Source organism: Corvus moneduloides, chromosome 19, assembly GCF_009650955.1.
Source record: "Corvus moneduloides isolate bCorMon1 chromosome 19, bCorMon1.pri, whole genome shotgun sequence".
Classification (NCBI taxonomy): Eukaryota; Metazoa; Chordata; class Aves; order Passeriformes; family Corvidae; genus Corvus; species Corvus moneduloides.
The window spans coordinates 9,483,649-9,504,472 of NC_045494.1; the positions used below are offsets into that span (position 1 = coordinate 9,483,649).

General features: G+C 44.5%; 2 protein-coding genes across 11 annotated transcripts in view; one reads left to right on the forward strand and one right to left on the reverse strand.

The window, feature by feature from the left end:
- TBCD (tubulin folding cofactor D) overlaps positions 1-17,424 on the forward strand; it is a 115,421-nt gene extending 97,997 nt beyond the window's left edge. The window contains exons 34-40 of the mRNA XM_032128567.1: positions 4,341-4,462; positions 5,316-5,393; positions 10,891-10,980; positions 11,341-11,428; positions 12,967-13,076; positions 15,491-15,575; positions 17,089-17,424. Of these exons, the coding sequence (XP_031984458.1) occupies positions 4,341-4,462; positions 5,316-5,393; positions 10,891-10,980; positions 11,341-11,428; positions 12,967-13,076; positions 15,491-15,575; positions 17,089-17,100 (585 nt within the window). The 3' untranslated portion in view covers positions 17,101-17,424. The remainder of the gene's footprint in view (positions 1-4,340; positions 4,463-5,315; positions 5,394-10,890; positions 10,981-11,340; positions 11,429-12,966; positions 13,077-15,490; positions 15,576-17,088) is intronic.
- Positions 13,071-20,824, reverse strand: part of B3GNTL1 (UDP-GlcNAc:betaGal beta-1,3-N-acetylglucosaminyltransferase like 1) — a 109,428-nt gene continuing 101,674 nt past the window's right edge. For 8 of the 10 annotated variants that reach the window (XM_032128574.1, XM_032128573.1, XM_032128569.1 and 5 more), the window contains 2 exons: positions 18,813-18,899; positions 14,010-15,769 (listed from right to left, as the gene is read on the reverse strand). In XM_032128574.1, the coding sequence (XP_031984465.1) occupies positions 18,819-18,899 (81 nt within the window). In that variant the 3' untranslated portion in view covers positions 14,010-15,769; positions 18,813-18,818. Of the gene's footprint in view, positions 13,759-14,009; positions 15,770-17,152; positions 17,559-18,812; positions 18,900-20,824 lie in introns of those variants that run through there. The other 2 variants (XM_032128570.1, XM_032128571.1) reach the window with 2 other exon arrangements.

Genomic DNA, 20,824 nt, shown 5'->3' on the forward strand with positions numbered 1-20,824 from the left:
ACGTGTAGCTCCCTTCCCTTGTTACCATCTGCCAGTGTGTTAAGGGAAACCTTCTGCACTGTTTTCAAACTGTGACTGTGAAATGTTAACTTCTCTGTGACCCTCCAGTTCTCTTTAACACTAAAGGCTTGTTCTGGCTAAAATAGTCTCAAGGGCTTTGGAAAGAAGATGACCTAATTCTCTTTTGAGTCAGCTGGAAAGGCAAGGGAGGGTACTTACACTTGGGAGTATATGTGTGTGGTGGATTACATTTAATATCTAAAATGTGATACAGAAATTAGAATTGATGTATCTTGCAATGTCTCGTGTTCCAACTACTCTGTCAAAGCCTGTAGCATTCTTTGCTGAATATCCACAGACAGGTTTAAAACATTAATAGAAAATTTTAAGAACATTCCTATTAAATCCATATGAAAGAAGCAGCTTTTTAAAGTCTTGGATGGAGGAAAAGGATTGTTTTGAATGTATGTTCTTGCAGTGGTGTGTGTGTTTTTGTGACTTCCTTCTCTCATTTAAGAAATATCTGGGCACGTACATACATGGAAGTTAGAAAGAAGATTCTTGTATATACTGCGAGATAATCTGAGTTCAAATGTCAGTTTGTCTTGTAGTCATCTCAGGGAATGAACAGGAGAAAGGCTCTGTTGTAATTCCATGGTCAGTGGCTGTTTTGCTGCAGCTAAAATTGCTCTGCAGTATATTTAGCAAGAGTAGTTCTTTGTTTGGCTTTTTAAAGAGATTTTCTGGAACGAGCCGTGTGGGGTCTCTGAAGTGTTTTGGTGGCAGTGGGGCTGCTGGAAGAATTGTAGCTCAAGCATTGGAAGTAATCTGGAAAAACAGAAGATGTCATTCCCTGTGGGATTTGGCACTCTGCTCCATCGTCATGGTTCAAAGGGCACTTTCTCTGTGTAAAAGAATCTTCTAATTATACATCTGGCCCACAGTGATGCATATTTCTGATGGCTGCATAAAACCCCTCAGTCTGTGAAGATCAGGACTGCACAATGCTGCTCTTTCTCCAGTGCACAAACCCTGCAGTTGCAGGGGTCAGGATATAATTTTGATATAATTTCATTATTGTTGAACTATATTACATTCAAAATTTTGTTGAAGCACAGAATGTCCTGTGATTCCCCTTCCCCCCTAAAGAGTGAAAATTGCATTTTAAAATGGTATAGAAATTGTAAGTAAAGCCTTTTAAAAAAAAAAAAAGAGGAACAACATATTCTGAACTCTCAAACTTCCTCCCAGGCAATGCCAGAGCTGTGTTACTGGGTTAGATCTCACAAATGAAAATATTGGGATGTTAGTAGATGATATTCTAAAACATCTGGTTACTGGGACAAATTGTATGCAAATCAATGCATATTTGATGGAAGAAACAGGCCCAAAATCCTGTTTTCTTGGTTGACAGCTCTTGAGCAAAATACATTTGAGAATAATCCCAGGCATTCTTTTCTTAAAGAAAAAAATAGTGTGACTTATGATATTCCTACTTCGTGTAAAGTATCACTGCTGCAAAGTACAAACCAGAGCCCATGGATATGCATCAGGCATCTTAATCACTGATGAGTAGCTGAGATTTTGGATGTAACGTGCTCTGTTACAAACTGGATGCCTAAGCTAATTCTGTTTGACCATATCAGTCCCACCTGCTGCCTCAAAACTGGTTTTAGAAGTACTCTGCCTCTGTTTTGCAGCAAGCTGACTGGGAATGGTTTCGTGAAGATTTGTGTAGAAACCACGCCAGGTGCCTGCCCAGAGCTGCAAGTGCACCTCTGCTTACTGGAGCTGCATTTCCTTGTCCTTGTCCCCTGGTTCAGGAGGTTCAATCTTCAGGACTTGAATTCTGTCCTCAGGTGAACGGTGCCTTGGAGCGCTGTTCCCGTGTCGCTGCAGGATCTGCTCTTGGCTTCAATGTGGGAGAGTCACGCCTTGGCAAACCCTGGTTTTGCTGTTTCATAAGAACAAGGTCATTCTCAGGCCTCCTCTTCAATTTGTATCCCAAGTTGTCCCAGTTCCAGCCCATTAACCTCCTAATTTCCTTTCCCAGTCCTTGTGGAACCCCAGGGAAAGGTAAATGTCGCGCGTTTGATGTAGTGTGAATTTGTGTTCTGCATAGATGGAGAAGACATTTGGAAATATTCTTCTCTGCAAATACTCAGGAGCAGTTAAGATTATAGCTCAGATACCGAGGCTGGGACAAAAGGAGTTCACCTGAGGAGGAAATGGGGATTTAACCTGTTCATGTCATGTTCCCTTGTTATGCTGGAATTTCTTCCAGTACAGTTCCTATGCTCTATGCTCACTCTTGGGAAAATGCCCCATTTTTCAGTCTCCCAAGCAGTTACATGATGGATTATCCACACCTGTACTTTTGTATTGTTTAATTGCTTGCTGTCCTCATTCTCCAGTGTTTCTGGTATCCTGCTGCTCTGCCTTGGTTTGGCACAGCTCTGGAGCACCCCATCTGGAGCTGTGCTCGTTGCCCTTTTCTTTCATGCCCTTTCTTGCCTTTTCAAGTCATTTGGACGTGCAGGGAAAGCACTGAGTCATTCATCTTCCTTCAAAAAAAAAAAATGGTGTGAGATCTGTGAGGTGTAGTTTAAGGGACAAAAGAAATAGGAGAGAAAATGACACCACCTAAGATTTTTTCCTGAGATGGGATTTCTTCTGCTTATTGTTGATCTCTGCTTGTGGAAGGTGTTACTACAAAATATTTCTTCTTTATTTATAATAGTCTTAAATGCACAGATTGTTTCAAAGGGTAGAATATAATAATTAAGCAGGTTTTAAATTTTCAGGAAATCTCTCTTACAATTGTATATCCTGTGAAGACCTTTCAGTGGCAGGACCCAGTTTATACTGGGCACACTGGGACACACACCAGTGCTGCTTTTGGAGTGTGAAAGAACCACACTGGGTTCAGTTCAGTGTAGCTGCCTTGTACAGATTTTACTGAGATTTGGCTGTCATTTTGAAACTCAGAATAAACGAGTAATTTCTCCAAATTGCTTGACCTTTTTAAAGAAATATTTCTGTTCCTGCATTGCCCGGGATGTTTCAGTACAGAACAAAGTGTTAAGGTTGCAGATTGTGCTGCTTCCCAGGATTGCTGGGCTGTGCTGTTTGCAGGCTGAAGCTTCAGAAAAATAGTTGAGAGTTTTGAGCCAAGGCTAAAATGTTTGTTGTTCTTGTGTACTGATGCACCCATAGATGTTACTGATACCAGTTTGTTAGATAAAATGTTTAAATAGAGATTCTTCTCATTTGCTTTTGGGAAAACACTTGTGACGTTTCTCATACTCATCCAATATTTTATTTTCTTTCCTTGATGAAATGGTCAGACCTCTGAGGAAAGGGGAATCCCACAGAAGCTGAGCCTGCTCCCTTATCACATGGCAGGTCCGTGTGGGAGCAGCTGGCCTGGCAAGCACAGTGGCTCCTGAGGATTATGGAATCAGGGAGTGGTTTGGGCTGGAAGGGACCTTAAAACTCATCCTATTCCACCCCCTGCCATGGCAGGGACACCTTCTACTATCCCAGGTTGCTCCAAGCCCCATCCAGCCTGGCCTTGGACACTTCCAGGGATCCAGGGGCAGCCACAGCTGCTCTGGGCACCCTGTGTCAGGGCCTCCCCACCCTCCCAGGGAACGATTTCTTCCCAATATCCCATCTAAAGTGTGGGGAGCTGTTGAGTGATGCTGCAGCCTGTGATGGTTCATGGCCTGTGTGACCCCATGGACTGTGTCCAGCTGAGCCTTGAGCAGCAGCACTGACCCCTCCTCTGCCATCTTGCTAAGCTGGCTCATTAGCTTAATGCAGTTAAACCAGCAGTCATTATTTCTTTCTGAGCTGTGTGTAATTTTTAACCTGACTTTGCTGGTGGTTTGTGTGGCCCAAGAGCTTTTCTGCATGGTTCAGTTCCATCAGCTGTTTAATAAATACTTGGTGAAGTGCTGGTGTCCTCTTTCACCTTCAGAGTCATAACAGTATTAATATTTGAGGTGAAGCAGGGTGATCATAGCGGTTTGAGGATGTTTTATTTTGAGAGAAAGAAAGCAATGAACCTTTAATGTGGTCTTTTGTCCTGCAGTGGCAAACTTAAAAAGGAAAAAAGAAAAACAACCCAACTTGCCTTGAAAATGGGTTAGTGAAGGTAGAAGAGCCGTGGTCCTGCTGGGTATTGTTACTGATTTATGCCCGTGGCTGCTGTTGGATGAGTGTTCCCAGTGCTGCTGTGCCCCTCAGCTGAGGGGGGACAAGGCAGTCTGTAGCCCGTGTTTGTGTGTGGCAGGAGGTTTTTCCTTGTCCTTCACTGGATGTTCCTTCTGTTGCAGCTCAGATACTCTGCCCAGAGCCTGTTTGACTACATGAAGAAAATCCAGAGTGATCCCAGTGCTTTGGAGAGTTTTTGTGAGACGCTGCTGAAGGTCTTTGAGGACAACCTGCGGAATGACCGGTAAGGGACTTCCTTGACTTTTTTCCCTTTAACAGCTTCTGGAAGGCAAATGTGTGGCACATGTGCTGAAATCTGCCTAGATGGGGAGCGCCCAGGGCACAGGCATTTGCTTTAATAGAGCTGTTTGGTACAGCAGGACTTGTGGTAAAATGTATAACCAAGGAGTGATGGCAAAATATTTTGTGTATTCAGGTTTTAAGATCATAGAATGGTTTGGGTTACAGGGGACTCAAAGCTCATCCCATTCCAGTCCCCTGTCATGGGCAGGGACACCTTCTGCTAAACCAGGTTGGTCCAAGCCCCATCCTGGCCTTTGACACTTCCAGGGATGGGGCAGCCACAGCTTCTCTGGGCACCCTGTGCCAGGGCCTCCCCACCATCATAGGGAAGAATTTCTTCCCAATATCCCATCTAACCCTATTCTTTTTCAGTTTGAAACCATTCCCCCTTGTTCTATCACTATTGTATTTTTATTTTGTTTCTTTTCTCAAGTGTTGGAATGAAAACATAGCCATGGTCATTCCAGCTGACATGTGCTGGTTCATTTGGTGCTGATACAGTCTGTGGAATACAGATTAATATTTTCTAATACTGTCACTTGTGTTTTCAGGACCCTGCAAATGTAAAGTGGGTGTGTTGTTAATTAGGTTTTTTTCCTTTTGGCTGGCAAGGAATGTCCTGGTTCAGCCAACACACACAAGTTACTGAGCAACCCTCCTCTGTGTAAATCAGAGTTCTAATTTACGTACGTGTAGGTACATAGGAAGTTTCTTTCTTTGCTTCTGATTAAAAATAGTACATATCTGTATGCCAAGAAGTGTATCTACCTTGTTGAATCATTTTCTTTCCTCAGGGTGTCTGTACCTCTCCTGACAATGCTGGACCAGATGCTGGCGAATGGCTGTTTTGATATGTTCACTGAGCAGGAGAAGTAAGTTGCTGGAAGTCTCTTTGGTTTATTTCCCACTGGGCAACAGGGCTCTTAAATCTTGCCCTGCCTGCTGCTGGGTGGGTGCACAGGGCTCCAAGTGTGAGTCTATATTGCCATGCTTTAATTTTCCTGAAGTGGGACAAACAGCCTTGAAAGGGTTTGATGAAATCCTTGACTCTCGTATCCATGTAGAAGTTTGTTACATGTTCATTGTTTGACAGCCAGGACATTAATCAAATGCAATTTGCATGTTTCACCTGGCATTCTTGGACCAGTATCAGATCTGTTCTTTCGTTTTCCAGCTTCCTAAATCCCTGCTGGTTGGAGTACAGGTTGTGCTGTACTGGGAGCCTTAAGCACTGGCAGTGTGCCTGTGTGGTGCTGCAGAACCCTCTGTGCCTACCAGCTATGGTTCCCCTAGTCCCACTGCTTTGGTGGATATGAATATCTCCAAAGATGTTAATTAAGATTCTGATAAGAATAATGAAGAAGACATGTCCCAGAAGAAGACATGTCTTCCACCCTGTGTTTGGTCTTGTGGAAAGTGTTCAGTTTGGGAACGGGTAAACATGAGTGAGATATTCCAGTGTGAAATCCTGGGTTTTTGCAGATGTTTCACAAAAGAGTGATTTTAATTTCAGTAATATTAAAATCTATTCCACAAGCTCTCCCAGGCAGCATCTTGGCACATCTGCAGGTGTTTACAGAATTGTGCAATGTGGATCCTGTAAGCACACAGGCTGGATTGGGAATCTATCGATTCAAGAATTGCTCGCAGCAGATAAATCTGAAGAGCCTTCATCATTCTAAAAGTTTTGATTGAGCTTACTCTTGTCTTGAAGTGTGGGTTTAGATAGTATTTCTTAAATTGCATTTGGCAGTTCCTGTTTGAATGGGAATTTAAAGTGAGTCAAAGACAGATGGAGTGAATATTACTTGTTCAGTTTGGTAGTCGTGCCAGTGATCTGGGGCTTCCACACAGGTTCCAGTCATCTGTGCTGGGAAAGGTGAGAGATTATGGGTGGAAATTCCAGTTAAAGTCTTGTCTCCCATGTCCCAGGTCACTGAACAGAAACCAAGTGGTAGCAGCAATGCCTTTGCTGTGTGAGTGACTCAGACTCAACCCTGTGGTGCCACTGTGATGCTTTGTGTAAAAGACCTGAAATAAAATCCAGGGCTATTAGGAGGGGAAATATTTTGAAGTTGATCCAGATGTATTTGCCTCCATTGATGAGGAAACTAAAAGAGAAAATTAATAATGAAGCAGCCAAGTGGATCGTGCTCATGTCAAGAAACGCTGGCCTGGAGTGCAGAACTTGTTACCATAGAGAGCCCAGGAAGGGCAGAGCTGGGGGGAGCTGGAAGACAGCTAAAAAGATGGAGAGTTTAGTTCCTGCATGTGTCAGATCTTGGTGATGCAGGTGCCTCCTGGTGCAGAGGTGACCATGGGTGAGTTCCTGGGGGTACAGCCAGGTGAATACCCAGGGCTCTGCCACGCTCTCTGTCTGTGGATGGGTGAGCCCAGAGTTACACTGAGTGTCCTTTGGGTGTAGTTAGGGATGGATACACTCATCTGGCTCCAAGGCCTGCCTGCCTGCCTGCCTGTGCTGTTGGGTGCCACCTACTCCTTTTTGAGTAGAAAAGTCTGACTTTGGGTCTGGTCTCTGGAATGGAACCATTCACTCCCTTTCCAGAGCAGCCTCCATAAAAATATGAGAAAGCACAGAGTGGGGGGGAAAATGGAGACACTGCTTGGTGGCATGAAAAGGCCACGTGTGCCTGCAGTGTCAGGTGGTTTTATGTAGAGTGCCTGAAATTAGAGAGCTGAGATACGTGCTTTTTTTTTTTTTTTTTTTTTTTTTTTTTTTTTTTTTTTTTTTTCTCTTTCCCCTTGGGATGTTCAGCTCCCATTTAATTTCCTTCCCTCATTTTTTCACCATGTTGGGCTGAATGGAGTTTTAGCAAGGGAATTGGGATGTAGGATGTCTGGCATCAGGATTATACCTAAACCAGCCACCAAACAGGCAATTGTTGCATTGTAAAAAAGTATTTGCAAATGCATTTTGAAGTTTGAAATGGAAACTCTGCACTCTCCCACCCATTTGTTTTCTAATAAAACATCAGCAGTCCAGAATGGGTAATATCCAACAGTGCTTAATTTAACCAGGATTAGGAGCAGGATCAGTTTGACCCTTGTTGAGTGCTCCAGGTAAAACCAGTTGCCACAGGGTGTCACTCCTGCCTTGCACAGGTTGCCAGGCATATTCCTTCACACCCTACAGCTCCTACAGTTTAGAATATAAAGCTCAGTATTTCTGGTGTAGGTTTGCAGCTGAATCTCAGTGTTTGGGAAGCTCTGTGTGGCTGGGGTGTGGTCTCTGTGCAAAAGGACAAGTGAGCCCCTGGGTGTTCCTGCTCCACTGTGGTGGTTTGAGCGCTCATACTCAAGGGAGGTAGATTTGCTGTGTGTGGAACTGGCCAGCAGGGATGAGGAGTGTGGGGTAAATACCTGTCCTGTGGGGTTGGAAATGAATCAGCTTTCGTGTCACCAGGGTCATCAAAAGGCTTTCAGAACTGGCTCCTCTGCTGTGCTTGGCTTAGGGAAGAGAACAGCTGTCTGGAATATTCCAGGCTGTTATTTCCTACCTGTCTGAAGGTGACATAAACCTGCTTGTCCAGCATGAGAGGTTCCCCCTCCCTTGTGCTGACAGGAATGGTTTGTATCACTACACGAAGAATGGTGCTGGGGAACTGTTCTGGGTTAAAAGTGCCCTTCTCCCACTCAGCTTGAGGTGTTTCCTCAGTCTCACAAGTTGTGCCAAGATAGGAAGGGAAGGGAGGGAAGTGGGTCGCTCTTGGCAGCAGGGCAGGTGGGTGCTGGGCTGAAGTGTTGGTGATGCTGCAGCATCACTGACCTGCTGCTCCCCCTGCCCCGTGTGCCCTCCCACCAAACAGGGCAGCAGAGGCCTCAGCTCTGTGGTCACACAGCCCAAACCCTCCTGAATCCATCCCAGAGGACAGTGGAGCTGCTCTTGTGACAGTGTAGGGAGTGTCTGTGGGCTGGGGACCGCTGGAGGCAGCGGGCACACCTTGGAACGGAGCTCTCAGAAATGCAGCAGTGCAGACTGGGCTGGTGTAAACTCACCAGTGGCTTCTCTTAAAGCACAGAGGTACCTGGCAGCTCCCTGCTGGTGGTGGGACAAGGACAGGGAGGACAGAGGAGAGCAAATCGAGGCCAAAGCTGGCACTGGAGTGTCACTGCTTGCAGCTCCTGTGGCTGCAGGGTCCTGCTGCTCCAGTGGGTGAGGGATCACCAGTGGTGCTGGGGCTGCCCAGAGCCCTGTGGATTGCTGGCTCCTCAGAAGCGTGGTAAGATGGGTCTAATAGTGCCATGTAAACAGAACAGCCTTGGAAAGACAATTCAGGATCTAGTGCTTTCTGGGGTAGTAAGTAGCATTTCTCTCTTGAGTGTGTGTAGTTTACACATTCAACAGAAGCACCCATGTATTCTGTTTTTTCTGGTGATCTTGCAGTGCTTTAAGAAAGTGTGTATCCTCACTGATCTCCAGCTGATGGTTTCCATGTATCCATGCTCCTGCAGATTATTTTTCTAAGTGATTTCACTGCTCTTGCATAACCAGCCATAAAGCAGAGAGCTGCCAGTGGCTGTTGCAGGGCGATGGCAGTGGCACTGCTGAGACCCAGCTCAGCTGGAGGAGGGACACCAGCACCTCTGGCAGTGCCACGTGTGCCCCTTTACAGACTGCAGAGAGACTTCAGACTGATCCCCTTTCCCCAGTGCTGATGCTGTTCCTGCTGGCACAGTGCCCACACAGGAGAAGGAATTTTCTCAATTTCCTTTACAGAGGCCAAGCTATTTGAGTCATTTGAGATCACACATAGGTTAGGTTTGGTTATTACAAATGTAGAGTTGGCAACCAACAGAAAGGAAAGTGCATCTGTTTTAAACACAAAATGCTGCTCATGAGGTTCCATGTTTTAAATTTATTCCAGATGCTCTTGTTCCAATTGGTCTCTTTGTTGCTCCCCTTCTCAGCGATGTCCCTGCTGTTCAACCAGTTTAAATCTCACCTAATTCACTGTATTGCCTGGCCTGTGCTGAGAGCCAGGCATGCACTGCAGGGATTGTAATCAGCTGTTTACGCAGGGTCTTTGTGTAATTGGGGTGGGAGGAGGAGAAATTCCACCAAGGTAAGACAAAACAAACCTCAGCATTCAGAGAGCTCTTCCCTCACCAACCCAGACGAATCCATGTCTGTAGACACACACAGACTCATTCATACAGATGTCTGTTGTTCCCACCAGGTGGAGGATCCTTTACCTTGATTTACCCTGGTTTGTTGTTCAGTTTTTTTGACCAGGTCACTGTTTGCCAGTACGTGCCAGGATTTTGTTAAGAATTTTTCAGAAGTCATTAGAAACCACTAACTCTTGTGTGGAAAACTCTACAGAACAAGGCACATTGCCTTGACAAAACATCTTGGCACTCCTATGAACATCTTATTTTAAATGTTCTGCCCTTCAACAGATGACAGTATCCAGCTTTCTTCAGTTGGTTTTATCCATAGCTTTGAATTGTGCTAGCAAAAAATGAATGTTACTATTTTTGCTTTCTGCTTTCCATACACAGTGCAGTGAGGTTTCCAAAACATGCAGCCTAGGAGCAATTGTGCTCACTAGACAAATATGAAATAGTTTCTTTAGCATCTATGGCACTTCAGCCCTGAGTGTAGCAAGTAAAAGATTAAATAATTTGAACTGAAATAAAAGCATTAGTCCCTCTTTCCTTCTCTTTAATAGATCCTTGGAATAACTAACAGTACTTGTGTTTGTATGAGTGTCTGGGAAAGAGCTGTGAGAATCACGTTTCCCAGACTGTGTGGAAAAAGAAAAGAATTTGCTAAATATATTTAAAGATGGCTTCATGGCTTGTACACGTAATGGAACTGTAAGCCCTGTGTTTAATTACGTTGTCTGGAATCACTGAAGGAATCTGGGCTGTGAAATGGTGGAGTAGTTAAGAACAACATTCGTCCCCTTTTATGTAAAGTTTGGTTGGAGACCTTAGGGAATGACCATGACACACAGACTGAGTAACTTCTATTTGGCTGTAGGATAATGTCATTCCTGACATAGTATTTCTGATCATACCACACTGTTTAAACACAAGCCATGGCAACCCAGTTACCCTGCATGCACTGAACCTGCTTGGCTAAAAGGAGTTCACTCCTCAGCACACAGACAGTAGCAATGTAAATAATTAATAATAATAATAATAATTTCTTCCCTCCCTTGTTAAAAAATGAAAGGCCCAGGAACCTGGTTGCCAAACTCTCCTGAGCTGCTGGGGGGAAGCACAAACCACCCTGCAGTGTGTCTTTCCTTGCCTTGCAATGTTAGGTTGGCATCCTGACAGCCATGTCTTTGAAATTCTGCTGAAACCTACTGCTCATCTTTTTTTCTTTCCCATTTTCAGCCATCCCTTCCCAGTGAAGTTGTTCACCCTCTGTAAAGAAGAGATCAAAAGATCCAAAGACATCCGGAAGCTTCGCTCCAGCATAGGAGTGTGAGTTAATGAAATCAATCCTTTCTCCTAGAAAGTGAAGACTATTTAACTTGCCAGATATAAGTTAGGTCTGGTTTATGTGGAATTTAAATGGGAAATACACACAAACACATGTGATTGAAGGTTGTCAGAGTCTCACAGTTCTGGATGGTTGAAGTGAAACATACCATCTGATAAAACTGAACAACTTTTAAGATTTTTGTGTTCCTAAAGATCCTTAAAGGGAATAATTTGCTTTTTCTTTGTAGAGAGCACAGCTTCCCCTCCCTGCTTTTTTCCCAATGTACATCTTCATCCTGGTCCTCAAAATGTACTTGTGCAGTTATAACACAAGATCTGCTTTTTTCTGGTATTTTCTAGGTTTTGTGGCCTGATTCAGTTTCAAGGAGACATGAGAGAGAAAGTTTTCTTCCAGTTGTTTCTCCTCCTTTGCCATCCCTTTCCTGTAGTAAGTACTGAAGACTTTGCATATTATCAACACTATTCTTTACAATACTTTACAAATGAAAAAAAATTTAAAGTGTATTAAGCAGCATTCTCTTCACCGGGTATTAATGTATAGAACAGACTTTATTTCTCAAGGATCTGTTCTCTGCAGTGCTGCCTTCTGACCCAGGCTGCTGGCTGCCTGCCATGTGCCTGGCTGTGCCACATGTGCTGCCCTTCCACCTCCTGGCCTTACTGGTTAAACTGGGAGCACTGCAGGTGCCTCAGTCATTTGTTTCTGGGAAGACCTGTTCATCATTTAGTGCTGAAAGCTCCAACCAGAGAAGTTACTGTCAGTTCTGTGACATTTCTGAGAGCAGCAACACGGGAGTAGGGCTGGTTCAAGAAAAACAAAGCTTTTTTGCCAGGTGTGACAAAAGCTGGTGCAGTGCAGGAAGGTTTAGCAGACTTCTTACCTTTTTCCTGTAACTAACAGGACAAAAAAATCTGAGTATGTACAAGAGATCATATGTATGATGAGATTATTTTAGTCCTTTAAAATCTGTGTTGACTTAGGAAGGCTTGGAGTTAGGTTTTTTTCATTGCACAAAACCTGGGGGCCCTGACTCTGCCAAGTTTGGTACTTCAGGTTTCTGTTCCATTTCCATGTTGTGTGTACTTGCTCCATGGGGAATCCTTTGCTGAAGGGACAGGATGTAAGAAATGGAGAGAGATCTTTTCAGTTCCGTGGTTTATTGGTATTTTAACATCACAAATGTGTTTCGTTTTTTACAGATGGCTCAATTTGCTTTGGCACTGCTAGTCCAGAAATAACCCTGTAATTCCTCTGCCTTCCTTTGGCCAAGTTGGGCCCTTCCAAGTTGGGCCAGTCTCACATGTTTGAATTCATTCTCTGTGAGGGACAGAGGTGTGGCCTTCCAAAAGGGAAACACTGAGTGTAGGAGCAGGAATTCCATGAGGTGCCCACACGAGGTCCCTTCCTGCAGGAAATCCCTGTCAGAGGCAGGAGTGGGCTCAGTGTCCACCACAGCAGTATGAGGGACCAGTACCAGTAACAGCACTGGGCTCTTCCCTATGGATCAGAGCACCCAAAGGAGGCCACAAGGATGGTGAAGGGCCTTGAGGAGAAGCCGTGTGAGGAGCAGCTGAGGGCACTTGGCCTGTTCAGCTGCAGGAGACTGAGGGGAGAGCTCATCGCAGTTACAGCTTCCTTGTGAGAGGAAGAGAGGCAGACACTGATCTCTCCTGTGTGGGGACCAGTGACAGGACTTGGGGAATGGCTTGAAGTTGTGTCAGGGGAGGTTTGGGTTGGATTTCAGGAAAAGGTTCCTCCCTCAGAGTGTGCTTGGGCACTGAACAGGGAAAGGTCACGGACCAAAGGCTGCTTTGGACAACACTCCCAGGCACAGAGTGTGACTCTTGGGGATGGTCCTGTGCAGGGCCAGGAGCTGGACTCGATGGTCCTGGTGGGTCCCTTCCAGCTCAGCAGCCTGGGTGGCTCTGGCTGGCTCCTGACTGTGGCTCTGGCCCTCCCCACAGATCCGGAAGACGACGGCCAGCCAGGTGTACGAGATGCTGCTCACCTACGGCGACGTGGTGGACCCGGCCATCGTGGAGCAGGCCATGACCATCCTCAGTGACACCAACTGGTGCGTGCCGTGGGAGCTGAGATAAATGTTAACATTCATTGGAGTTAACAAAATTCAATGCCTTTGAAAGCTGGGGGGCAGGAAACCGTAAGAAGTGATACCGTAGGTTCAGCTCTTTATTGCTTCCAGGCCACAAAAGCACTGCTGCAAGGAATTCCTCTGTTCTAAAGAGCTCTCCAGGATACTGTCCCACTGGAAGGGGGATGTATAAAATCACCATTAGATAAAGTAAAATACCCATATTTTTCTAACAACATAAAAAGGGAGGAAATCTTGGAAGTTTTCCATGAACCAGAGACTGGGCCTGTGCAAACAGTCAAACTTCAACGGCACAGACAGTTTCTTGGCATTTATGAGCACTGGCAGGATTTGGGGAAAGGAAGGATCTCTGCAAGCTGGAAAACAACAGAATTAGCAGAACAGCTCAAATCTCCCATGAAATGTAATTACCCAACATGCTACAAGTGTTGTATTCAAGCAAAGATTTGGAATTGGAGCAGTTCAGATGTTTCCCAGGCATAGGATGGCCTGAATTGAACAACCCCTTCATAGAATGTAATTCAGTTTTTACCTATTCTTACCTGTACTGTTTGCTTCTTCTGAGGGCAGGGGAAGAGGGTCCTGATCTCCCTGAGCATGATCCAGTGACTTTTAGAGCAAAGGAATCATTCCATGAGCACTGCTGCAGTGACAGGAGCAGGGAAACAGGATTTTGGCACTGAATTTTCCCCTTTCTGCAAATTCTAGCATTGTGCATTATCATCACCTGGGCAGGTTGATAAAAGGCTGCATGCCTGGGAGATTTGAGGAAATACAGAGTTTTAAGATAATAATTAGTTTATTAGTTTTGCTGCCTTGTTAAACATTTTTCCTTGTCATAAACCTGGGTCATGGGGCATCTGCCACAAACAGCAGTCACAGAGAACAGACAAATGTAGAAAAAGATATAATTTATTTAGTCATTATATTAATTGGCTTTTTGTCTTCATTGACATTTCATGGAAATAAATTTATCCTAGACACGCTCAAAGAACAAAAACACCTTAAGGCTGGGTGACAGAGTTGCAGGCTGACTTCTATGTACTTTCCAGTTTATTTCTATGCTTGAGCTTAAATAACTTGATATTTGTGAAAAGAAAGCTAAGTTTATCATTATGAGGGGTGGCTGCTGCTCTTTTTCTGAATTTTCCAGTGCAAAATTAGAATGAGAGTCTCAGCTTTGAAGGAGTGGTTACCAGCAATTCTGCCTGTGGTTACAATTCCTTGTTTAACTGCACGTGGACGTTTAGGATTGTGTTGGGTGTGAGTCAGTGCATTTAAGAGCAGGCTTGCTCAGGAATTGCATAAAGAATTTGTTAACAGACCCTGAGGAACAGGATGAGCTGAGTGCTGTCACCAAGGGATGATTCCAGGGCCAACATTCACAGTGGTACAGGGAAAGCAGTGGCAGTTCAGCTCTCTCATAAACAACTGGGTTACTAAATCAAAGCAAAATCCTTGCCCAGGAAAACACTCCAGAAAAATAAATACTCTGTTTTCACCCTGTTTCTGTTTTCATTTTTAGGGTGTGCCTGGCTCATTCTGGCTTGGAGCAAGCCCTGTGTACCCTGCTGCACTATGGCCATTGCTCTGAGATGAAAGACAAAGAGCTCATTTACTCAAAACTTAATTGTTTTATCTTGGTAGATTTGAGCTGTTTACAGAGGAAGAGATTTGAAGTTGTTGCTGAGTGTCAGAACGAGCTGCTTGTTTTCCTCAAGCTCTCTCAGTGCTAAAATAATTCTGAATTACCCCTAAGTATTAGCAGCAGGAAGCCAAATGAGAATTTGAAGGAATATGGTAATTACTGGGATAGATATATTTTCCTTGTTGGGACTACAGAGACTTTATCATAGAATTGTGTCATGCAGAGTTCAAACAAATTACTCTATAAATAATCCATTTTGTTTAGCCACAGGAAAGTTTGCAGTAGTAAATAAGACAAATTGTTCAAAGTGTGAAAAAAACAAAGTTCAAGTTATTTCTAACCTGCCCTTTTTTGCTTTTTATCTATAGAGGGGATGGGACAGTCTTCTCCAAATCCAGTAACTTCAGAGAATAAATTAAGTGAACCTCTAATGAAAAGGGTTGTACAAAGAAGTGGGTTTTTTTTAATATAAAACTCTACAAAAGAATAGTCTTGGACATTTTAATAGCAACTGGTTACCTGTGGCAGATCTGGTGTGTATTTATGGTTTATCTGGCTTAGGATGGTACAAAAATGGTCCAGTAGTCTTCAACTGTGACCCAACAAAAACTCCTGCAATTTGAAATATGCTGAAAGGACACCCCCATTGTGATGCAGGGTGCATGGATCACTTAAGGAGTTGTAAGGATGTGTCTGAATTAACTGGAACCAACCTTTCCTCTCCCAGGGAAGCAGAACTGCCTGTGGTGAGAGAGAGACGCAACTGCCTCTGTGACCTCATGAAAGTGCCCAGACCGCAGCTGGTGCCCAAGGTGAGGTGGGAATGAGCTCCAGGGGGTGGTTTGTTCATGGAGGTGTCTGTGAGGATGTTCCCAGCCAGCTGCAGAACACGTGGGGTGGCTGGAGCTGCTGCCTGAGGCCCTTCCAGCCTGGTTCCGGAGAGCATTCCAGGCTGGCAGCGCCACATTCCAGACACAGATGTGCAGCCACTGCTCCTCTGCCCTTCCTGGGGAAAGACAGAAACTTCTCAATTTCAACAGCAAGATGATGACATGAGGTGGTGTGCAAACCACAGGATTGCAGCACTGCCTCTGTGGATGAATAGGATTAAAAAAACCATAAAGTGTGTGTGTATATATAAAAAAATGTACATTTTTATATGTTTTTGTTATGTTTTATATGTTATATTGTTGTACCTATCTGATATATATAAAAAGTATACAAAAGAACCCAGTCACAGGGAGACACATGACACATCCAGCTGTAGGTCCCACATCATTCCAGTGCAGATAGTGTGGACTTGTCCACCAGCCCCGTGTTTCAGAATTTCAGAACTTTCTAGAAGAAGTTTTTTACTGTTTTAAAGAATATGTGTTACTGTGTATGTATAAATATTTACCTTCCTTTATAGACTCATACTTAAGACATCTATGAGTACCCTTCAAAGACCTCCTGCTGCCCCATAGCAGTTTCTTTATCCATTTTGCAGTTTTTACCATCTGCTTTTAGTACAATTTTAAGAAACCTCAGCTAACATTTTTATAATTCTGCTAAACAAGAGCCTGAACCTCCTGCCCAGACAAGGAATTGTTTTTAGAACAAAAACTTTTAGAGGTTGCTTTTAAAGGTCTTCTAATCAACTAATAGAAAGGTTATGCTCAAAATAAGAGATCTTACAAGATAAACTCTTTGATCTCAAAAAACCCCTTATTTTAATCCTTTATTATTGAAGGCTGAGAGAAGACTGATACTTCAGGAGAAAACTGTCTCTAGGGTAAACAAAGTAGTAAGAAATATCCAAATACACATCTAGGTATCCCTGACGGAGCTTGTACAGGTGCAGTCTGGATGTTCTGTGCTCAGTTTGGAACTTTATCTCTTGCTCCCCTGAACATAAGCAAACAGTGTAACTTCCAGCACAGAGCTGAGCCTGCAGCTGCTGTGCCAAGCTGATGGTGCCACTGAAGGGGTTCTCCCAGCTGTGCCCATGTCCCCAGTGCTGTTCCCACCAGTGCCCAGCACTCAGCTCGGCACCAGTGGGAGAAGCCAGAGAGGAGGCCAAGCATGGCAGGATGAAAAGATGAATGAAGTTGGCTGTAGCTGAAATCAGCATTTTCCACTCCTTTAAATTTTGTACAAACAAAACTTGCTGGAGGGTAGTTCAAACCATGGTGTTAAAAGGACTAAATATTACAGCTTTGCCTGTATTTTCTGTTCAGGCAACTTAATTATGTGGCTGGGACAGTGCCAGAACAGTGATGCCACAGGACAGTGATGCCACAGGCCTGCTCCATGTGACCTGTCCTTTTCCTTTCTCTCTGGCAGAGTTCAGCATGAGGAGCAGCAGGCCCTGGCTGCTGGTCTGTACTGGAGCTCGTGGTTCCTGTGCTGCCAGGATCCCGACACGCTGGATTCTCAGCAGAGCTGAGCACTGCACTGCTGGACAGAAGAGGCAGAGCCTGTCTGAAAGCACAGATGTGCCCACAGGAAGACAACCAAAATTCCTTGTTTTCAGTTTTTAATGTTGCTGTCTGGCAGGTTCTTGTCATGCTCTGTCACACTGACCTGTCTGGTTTAGTGTCAGTGGTTTGTATTTCCCTGACTGAACGGAGCCTGTGCTTGTACACACACCAAGAATTAAACCTGACCTGCTGCACTGGTCTCTTCAAGATTTATTTTCCAGGGGTAAGAATGGCAACACTCAGTGATACTGAAATCATCCCAAGCATCAAGTGGCCCTGTGGAGAAGTCTGTCAGTCCTATGTCAAAGCCTCTCGTAACAGCTCCTTCTGTAACTAATTCAGACAAATTGTTTTTGTGGTAAATTCAGTGTTGAGGAAGGTGAGTCAGTTGTTCAAACAGCTGCCAGGAATCCAGCCCATTTCTTACCCCCTACAAAATGAACTCCAACACTGACATTTAGTGAGATGTGATGGGGAGGTGAAATGCACAGGCCACATCATATTGTAATTACAGTTATTTTATGGCTGTAATTAAGTCCCACTGTCCCAACGCTTGGAACAGTGGCTGTGTGTGTATTTAGACACATCTCTACAAATTTGAAAGGAAGGTTAAATTCAGGCAGAGAAGCTAAAACCAAGCCAATTTCCCTGTGAAGTATCTGCTGCAAACTGCAGGTGTTCACTTCCACAGCTCCAACCTGCCTGGCTCAGGTTCTGTTTTTGAAGAAAGTGACTATAAATGGGATTATTCAATACTTCTGAAGGATTCTTGCAAGCTGGACTGGCAGCTGGAATTAGTGGAGCTCAGGGTTCTTCACTGACTGTTGATCAAGTGGTTCTGAGCAGCAGCCAGCCTTGGCCATGTGCTGCACCCACCCCAGGAGGAAATGCTCCTGCACCCACAGCCCTGTGCTGCTCTGCTGCCACTCACAGGGAACTTTCTAGAACATTCTTGAGAGCTTCTGGGGTTGTAAAGTTACACCTAGAGGTCCCTGCTGCAAGAACAGCACAAGCTGTGCTGGCACAGCCTGAGTGTTCCAAGGGGAGAAGGTGCAGTGGAAATGGTGAGGAGCTGCACATGGCCTCACCTGGCTGCCAGGTGCTGGCACAGACACAGCTGTGCTGCTCACACAGCCCCAAAGCTGAGGATGCTCCCTTGGAACCAGCCCTGGCTCTCTGCAGAGCCCTGGGACACACCAGCAACTGCTCTGGGAGCAGGGAATGTGCTGGGAGCAGAGAGGGGCTGAGGGCTCCAAGCAGTGTGTGACAGAAAACTCTGTGCACTTGCAGTGCTTCAGGCTTTGCCTGAGGCATTGCTGAGGCTTCTGGTAACCCAAGGGCCTGTGTTTGGTGGGTGTTTAAATTAGAAATACAAGCTCCCAGTCAAACTGAGTGATGTGCAACAGTAAAACTGAGCACACAGCATTACCCGTGGTGTACCTATGACCTCCCTTACAAAGGGATTACTCAGCCCAAAGAGTAAATTAATGAAGCACAAATGACTGAAAAATTCTAAACCCCTGAAGAGTTCAGTCTTCCTGCACCCAGATACACAGAGAGCAGCACACTTCAGTAGCATTGCCTCACCTTGGTTCAGTTAAAGTGATAATAATCCATCCCTTCCTTCAGATTCAGCATGTCCAGGTTTGTTTCAAAGGCTCCACCTGTCAAATCCTGCAAGGGAAGAACAAGAAAATGATATCAAACTCATTTCAGGTTGTAACAGGTTTGGGTTATTGGTTCTTTAGGCCACAGAAGAAAGTCCCATTCGCAGAACTAAACAAATAAACCAGACTCAGGAAGGTTTCTATTCAAAAATTATGGGTATGTAGAAAAGTTGGTGTTCAAATTAGTATGGGGGGGTATCAGGCAACTCCTCAAATCTGCTGTGCTGCTCTGGAGCACACAAGGGCTGCTCAGCCCAGCTCTGCTCTTCTGTTTGCTAATGCAGACAGAGATAGATAGAAAATGGATGTCAGTGATGTCATTAAGAAAACAGGGCAACTTCAGCATTCCTGAGCACTGGGGTCTTCCTGGAATCCTTAATTCTACTGATCTTAAGGAATGTCACAAAAAAACCCCCAAAAATTAAAACTGGCAACACCACAGGTGGGGGATAAAGCGGTTGCTCGTGTTTGTGGTTGGCCCAGAACAGTAAGAGTGAGGTGTTAACTGTGAATGTTTAGGATGGCAAGTTAGAGAAATGGAGTCCCACTGAAACTGGAATTGAAGGAGTTGGAAAAAGTAACCTGGCTTTATAGAGGGGTTAAAAAAATACATGAGAGACCAGATGCTGAATTAAGTGGGAGAGTTAAAGACAAATCTTTCATTCCCAGAGCACAGGAAAAACCAGGCAGGGCTGTACAATAAGAGATCTAACCACATATTTTCTAAAAACTTTATACAATCAAGCTACTTTAATTGCTGTGACAGAAAAATAAAAATCCCTTTCATTTCCAGCCATTGGAATCCAAGCCAAGCCAGGGCACAATGCAGCACGTCTGAGCATTTTGCTTTTACCTCTAAGTGAGAGCAAACACAGAGCACAAACCCTTGGGTGAAGTGGCCCTGCAGGGCCACGCTGCTCTGACCAGCTAAAGCCACACTTGCATTCTCTTCAGCAAAAACTCACACACAGAGCAGAATTCCAGCTCCAGCTGTCTGTGAAGGCATTGTAAAATGCAAACTGAGCAAAGATCAGAGGATGCCTGCTTCTTCCAGAAGGATTTGCTCTTGTACCAAAGCCATGCCAGTGCTCACAAGAGAGGAACTGCCTGAAAAAATAAATGAGCCAATGCTGCTCCAAGTACATGGCCAACAGAGTCACTTCTTGTAAACAACCCACTTAATAAACATCTAATCTCCAAAATCACCCTCTCAGAGCTGCATAGAAACATGCAGGTTTTGTCTGTATCAAAAGGAAAAATAATCCCCTACCATGAACAGCAAAATAAAAGCCAATTAAAGGCCCTTAAAGCACACTTCCTTCTTCAGAAAATGGTGAGGAACTTAGGTTGGTAAAGAATAAGCAAGCAGAAAATGCTCAGTGGCCATGAGGGGAAAAATAGACTGAAATCCCAACTGAAGTCAGAGACCAGAGTTTGCAGACAAGATGTTGTATAATAGTCTCATTGTAAGGGCTTCTCAGATTAAATGTGCTTTAGAACAGGTTGCACAGATGTTTTGTCTGGGGACTTCCACCCACCATTATATGCAGTATGAAAAATTAAATTAGTTGTAATAGTACTTGCTGATCCAAGAGTTTATCAACCAACAGTACACGATAATGCCCCGAGGCACTTTGAGCCTGGCTTTACAACCCAGAGTTATGAGCTCAGAGCTGATCATGAGGTTGGGAGTGCCAAGTTAAAAGCAGGCAGTACCAGAGGAGAGGAGACTCAGCTAATCCATCTCTGAGGAGATCCAGCACAGCGTTAGAATGGCAGTGTTGTGGGGAGCTAAAGGTTTTAGTTGCTGTCAGAGGGGTTTTTTATGAATGTTCACCACTGCAGTGTATTTGCTATTTTAAAGCTTCTGTGTTATAACAGCAGAAGAACTGCTGGTTATCATCTTCTAATTATATATTATCAGGGCAGTTA